Raw genomic sequence first — 6000 nt, 5'->3', positions numbered from 1 at the left:
ACAATACAAACCCTCTCTTTAATTGAACCCTTTTGAATATTTTACACTGTCCATCAACCTTCAACCAAATATTTCGCTATTGCGTCACATAATATAGGTTAAAAGGGAATAGCAAAGTCACCGATGACAAATACGCTTTGAATTTGTATGCTGGAAGCTTCCTGTTTTATTCGTCTACTTTGTGGCAGACAAGTGTGTGACAAATGCTCATTAAATCCCTGCTTTGTTTGTGTTGCTTTTCTTTAAAAATGCCAAGGACAGTCACCTTGATAGCACAATCAGCATTCCTCTGCTACTGGGAAATCACTGTGGGTTTGTGTGTGTGTGCATTCAAAGAAAGCTGTACGTTGTATACTATATGTGTGCAATAAAGGTACAATTTCAATAAATCTGTTTCTACAAGTGGTCACTCAAAAGAAACACTACCGTGTGGTTTTCCTCATCTCTTTACCTAAGACATCAGACAGAATCAGATAACCCACCTCTAAACCCGAGAAAAGGAAGGTCTACATATATGTCAGAGCCTTTGATGCCCTTTTACTGAACCCTTCATTTCATTTGCCAACTTTGTTCGGGCTCTTCAGTCCTTTTAAAATGCCTCCCACAAGAACCCCTTTCATCTCTAGTTGCTGTTCAGTTGCTTAAACATTAAAATCAAACCCATGAAGAAGGAGCTGTGCACAAAGAAGCAATCTTCTGCCCTTGCTGTTTTTTTTAATGGAATTTCACCCACTGAGTGATATTATCCAGACTTTTTTGCAGAGTAATGTGTGAAACTGACCAGGCATTGCAAGCAGATCAATTGCTGTTTACATGCCAGAATTGTGCTGGGTAGATAAAATGCAGCTCTTGGACAGAATCCAATGAGGTTGCTGAACACAAATTTGTCATTACTGTACTCGAGTGTATACAAATGTTCATTAATACATACATTCAAAGCCATATGGTGTAATTTACTGGGTATCAGACCGGATGTTTTTTGTAGGCCTTCCATTTGTAGCAGATGTAAACAGAAGAGTTACATCTTCAACTTGTTTTGACTAACCACAGAAAAAAACGCAAGGTTGCACATAACACATTTTGAAAGGTTCAGAAAAAATGAAGGTGTTTGTTGCTGTGTGGCTCTGTCAGAAGTGGAACGTTGCTACCTTATATCTGACTCTACCAAAGAGATAACAAGGATGTCGTAGTACTGCAGTGTTTATCAAGGAAAAATGCATCAATTTGGCTGTGATCACGAGTGTTATCTTGTTACGGGGAGTTTCTATTGGTAACCAGGAAGCGTTGGCTTCCTATAAAGGAATTGTGGGATGCATAGTCTGTTCCTGTCCTTGGAAGCCAGTGTGGCTGAATGACAAGCTGCTTTTGTTGTTGAAAATGAAAGCCCTAATAAAACTGGTATCTCACCGCCAGAAGGAATTCTACTTTCCTCGCTGCCATTTTAAATCAACTGCTGAGGCAACAATTTTATATCTCAATGTATATATATATTATTTATTTGCTCAAAATTTGTGTTTGGAGGTGAGGCCACAGAGAGTGAGGACAGTAGATTTAACTCTTGTGTTGATGCAGCTCTTTAATGCTTTGGCATCTGACATCTAATCTGACAGTTGATATTTATATATCTTCAACCTTAGAAGTTTGCTTCTCCTTTTTTCTCTTTATTTACCCTGTTCCCTCATTTATTGTCACATTCTCCATTTGTGACCCAGTGTTGTGTGATTTGTGTCACTTGTGTGTCTATCGTAAAGGATTATCCTGTCTGATTTTGATTTTCGTCCTCTTCTTCTCCTCTTTGCTCTCCTCTTGTCTCTCGTTCTCTCCATCCTCTCCTCCCGCCATCGTCTCTCCCTCTCTTCCTCTTTGTAGCCTGTAATGATCTGGTGGCCTCAGGCAGAGACAGGAAGCCCAATGCTTTGGTCCAGGTGGCTGTCATAGATCCCCACAAGCAGCACCTCGTCTCTCATGCCTGCACAGAGATAGTGGAGGTAAGGCCCCACACACACACACACACACACACACACACACCTACACACACACACACACACAGATATACATCTACAGACACATACATGCACCATCCTCTCCTTGCCTCTCTGTGACCTTTGATGTTTGTTGTTTTGCTGTGTCTCTGGGTCACTGGGCCTTGGTTTGTGTTCTCTCCATCTCGGTCTCTCCATCTCTGTCTCCCCTCCTTTTTCTCAACCATTTTTTCCGTATCTGACTCACTGACCTGGAACAGACAATGAGCGTTAACCCTCTTTTTTTTCTGTGACAGTCCAGACATCTTAAAGGGGTTGCTGTATGTAATCAGTTGTATTTCGCAGTGTGTAAAGTATTTGCTTGTGGGTTTAGCTGTGTGGGAGTTCCATACAGTCAGAGTGTTTTTATGCTCTTTGACTTCTTTAATTACCTTCTTTTATTACCTCCAGTGTGACAGCACTGTTGCCAAGGCAACAGGCACACAAGTGTTTTTCGGGCGGCAACAGCTGCCCCCTGTCCCACTATGGAACACCCACTTACACACATGTATGCACACACACACACACACACATTTGTTTTTCCTCATATGAGGGCAAAGTTTCCTGAAGCACATTATTTTCCTGCTAATCCAGTAAAGCTAAATTAGCATAACCGTCTCTTTCAAAGGCTGCATTTCAACTGCTTTTCCCCTCAGTCGTGACAAGGGAACAGCAGTGTGTGTGTGTATGTATGTGTGCATGTGTGTGTTTGAGTATGTGTGTGTAGGAACACAGGATGTGGTAGGATACTGTATGCTGGCTCAGCCAGCTCTGCAGACACTCGGAGTGCTGCTGGAGTTTTGATTTCATGGCTGTAGTGTTCAGGATTTGGAGCTGAGGATATGGACTGCTTTCGACTTCACAAAAACAGGGTATGTGGACATTCTGTGTGATTTTACAAGACTGTTTTAAAAGAGAGGTTTGTAGACTTATAAGAGATGTTTAAGATAGTCTGAGGAGTTTTCTCTGCCATATATTCATTTTATTAGTCTGCATAATGTAATAAAAGTGATGATATCCACTATTACATATACCTGTATATTTAGCACTTCACACAGAACTCAAATAAAACAGATCAGTCATAGTAGCGTTATTTTGACTCAGAAGGAGAACAACATTGAAAAAAGTCAATGTGACTTTAAAATCCTCTTTGAATGAAGTGTTTGTGTGTTGTTTAGAGGACCAGAGGTTACTTGTCAGGACAGTGGTTATCAGTAGGGTTTCCCTCTCATACATTGTTATCCAATATGCAGAGCAGCAGATGTTCATTAACCTTTGTGGCCAAAGGAGGATCTATGTGCATGTGTGTGGGTGTGTATTTGTGTGTATGTGTGTACTGGGGAGCCCCGCTGTGTGTGTAGCATGAATCTGAAGACAGCTCAACTGCTCAACTGCTACTTGTGTTTGTACATTCCCGGGATGCCTGCTCTCAACAGCTGCCACTGGCTTTGCTGGATACTGGTTGGAGTCTTGGCTACATGAAAGCTTCAGCATTAGTTCTACTCATGTGATAGGTATATTATCAGGAATCCATGGTATATGATGCAAGGGTTTAATTTAGAAGATAAATGATGGAACATGCCAGCTGCTACATAGCCCTCGCTAGTCTTACCCATGAATCACTAGACAGGGGTCAGATGAAAAGAACAGGATAGCATTTAATCATCTTGGATCTGGACTTACTTTAAAAAAATGACCTCTTCGGGTGTTATATCAAAAAAGTCAAGTTTTACAGAACACAGAATATGCTAAATAAAGGTATCAACAGTGTCAGCTTCAAATACAGACTGCCTTTGAATATATCTTAAATGACGTTATTACTTTAATTAAATATCTTAAGCTGCTACTGTACCGAAACATAAAACAATGTTTTGATGTTTGAGTTTCCCACAATACAGCAAAGATTATTTAACTACTTACTGCAGGGAAAAAAGAGCAAGAATTGTAGCTGGTGATGCGACAGCCTCTTATGAACACTAAAATTATTTACAAAAATATTACGTTATTGGCCGTTTGTTTACTCTATTTACATATTTCAAAAATAGAAAAGAAGGTAAAAAAGATTCATACAGATCCAAAAAAAAGCCGGTCTATTGGTGCTGGTGTTGTCTAATTGGGCAGGTAAAAATTGTTTTGGGCATCTTGGGATAATTGAGGCTGTATCTTGTACTACTTGGGTTGTTTCCTTTAAAAAAGTCTATATTCTAATGATTGGTCCCCTCTTTTAATGACAAAGCACTGCGTGCATTGCTCAGCACACAATGACTGATGATTGATGATCGATAAAACCAAATGTCATTTCCCCCTTTTCTAATAATTATTTGGTCAGTTCTGTCATCAAAGACTTAACTATGTTTACATACAGTAAGTGAAGACTTTTTGCATGAATGTTAATGTATGGAAATAAGAAATTGGGCTACTTTGGATCGTCTGGTGTCTTGAATCTGGGAACACCGGTTCCATTTCTTATTAGTACAAAACAGAGTCTACATTAATTTCTTGTATGCTGAAATGCACCGTTAACATTTGTACATAGTTCATACTCAGTGTTATTATACACTGTATTGTATGGAACTGGGACACAGTGCCATATTTCCACAAAAGGCATTTTTATCTCCACAGAGCGAGTTAATGTCTTAGTCTGGCTACTGTATGTCAATTTGCTGCTGGTAAAACAGAAAAGACCCAGGCCCAGGGAAAACTTAAATCTCTTTAAAGTGGAATAGAAAACATCTTTGAGCAATTGTATTTGTAGCCGGCAATACAAAAATGCTATCTAATATCTCATAGGAAAATCCCATTCCTAAAACATGTGCAATGTGTTCAGGAGTGGTGGTACTCGAGGGGATTTGACGTCACGCTAAGCCAGGGGATAAAACGGCCTTTGATGTCATGCTAGTCAAGTGAAGAACCCCCTGCCTGGAACAAGTCCAAAACGTCTAGTATTTATGTGTGTGTGTGTGTGTGTGTGTAATTATGAGTGGTCAAGGGAGGAAGAAAAACCTCTAATGTAGGGAGATTCAAGCCAGAATGTACTTCCCCTCCAACCCAATCACACACAAACACACACACCCTCTAATGGCCTAAATTGGCCATTCCACCGGGGTTTGTAACCCAAACGGACAAAAAGACAAGAGAGGGGCAGCTGTCTCCCATAGCATATGTTGACCACTTGTATGACAGTCTGGTTAACTTCTCTGTGTAAATGAAGACAGGCTTAACACTTCAGCTCATCTCAGCCCATCGGTAGCGCTAAGAAGATTCAGCCACAGCTGAGGCTGCCAAGCATGCTGGTAAGTCTGAATGAGGCCTATTCAGTGGGCCAGTGAGGGAGGTGTAAGGGGTTTTGTGAGTGTGTGTGTGTGTGTGTGTTTGTGTACCTGCACATTCTTGAGTATAATGGCTCTGTCTGTCTTTTTGTCAGTGTACAGTACTGATATACATCCAGATTTGCACTGACCTCAAAGCAGTGCACTGGTTCCTCTGTGTCTGTACCCACTGTGCTGAATCAGGCTGTGTGTTTAGGATGTTAGTGTACACAAACCACAAAGCTTCATGGTTGGGCAGCAAAATGGCACCAGGCAACAAGACTGGTAATACCATGTCTAGAGAGGCTGAAACAAGAAGCAATAGACTTGTTTTATTTCCCCTCCGTCAGCACATGGAAGATTTCTGAAGGATCAGTGGGGTTAGTGGTGTGATGAGGAGGTGGGTCTGCGTGTTCCCTCCGTGCGTGTGTGTGTGTGTGTGTGTGTGTGTGTGCAGTTGAACACATAATTCTGTCTGTGTGTGTTTTAGGGCCCTTAATGCTTTAGCTTTCTGTCCTCAGACACCCTCTTAATGTAGGCAAGGACTTGAGGCTTGTTTGTGCGTCATTCTTACCTGAGCTGCAGTTATGCTGATTTACCATTCATTTAGCGTTTGTTTTGTCTATTAATAACAAATTAACGTAATGTTTAGTCTTTTTGAGGCAGCCATT

The 6000-nt window shown here is 40.9% G+C and overlaps 1 protein-coding gene across 1 annotated transcript in view; it reads left to right on the top strand.

Moving 5' to 3' along the window:
* Positions 1–2777: 2777 nt before the first annotated feature.
* The window catches only part of inpp4b (inositol polyphosphate-4-phosphatase type II B), a gene marked incomplete in the record, with an annotated part of 103360 nt that continues 100137 nt past the window's right edge, over positions 2778–6000 (top strand). The window contains 1 exon segment of the mRNA XM_035659923.1: positions 2778–2893. Coding sequence (XP_035515816.1) covers positions 2864–2893 — 30 coding nt within the window.

Source organism: Morone saxatilis, unplaced genomic scaffold, assembly GCF_004916995.1.
Source record: "Morone saxatilis isolate NCDOM2014 unplaced genomic scaffold, NCSU_SB_2.0 Contig17, whole genome shotgun sequence".
NCBI lineage: Eukaryota > Metazoa > Chordata > Actinopteri > Moronidae > Morone > Morone saxatilis.
This window is presented reverse-complemented; position numbering and strand designations above follow the sequence as displayed.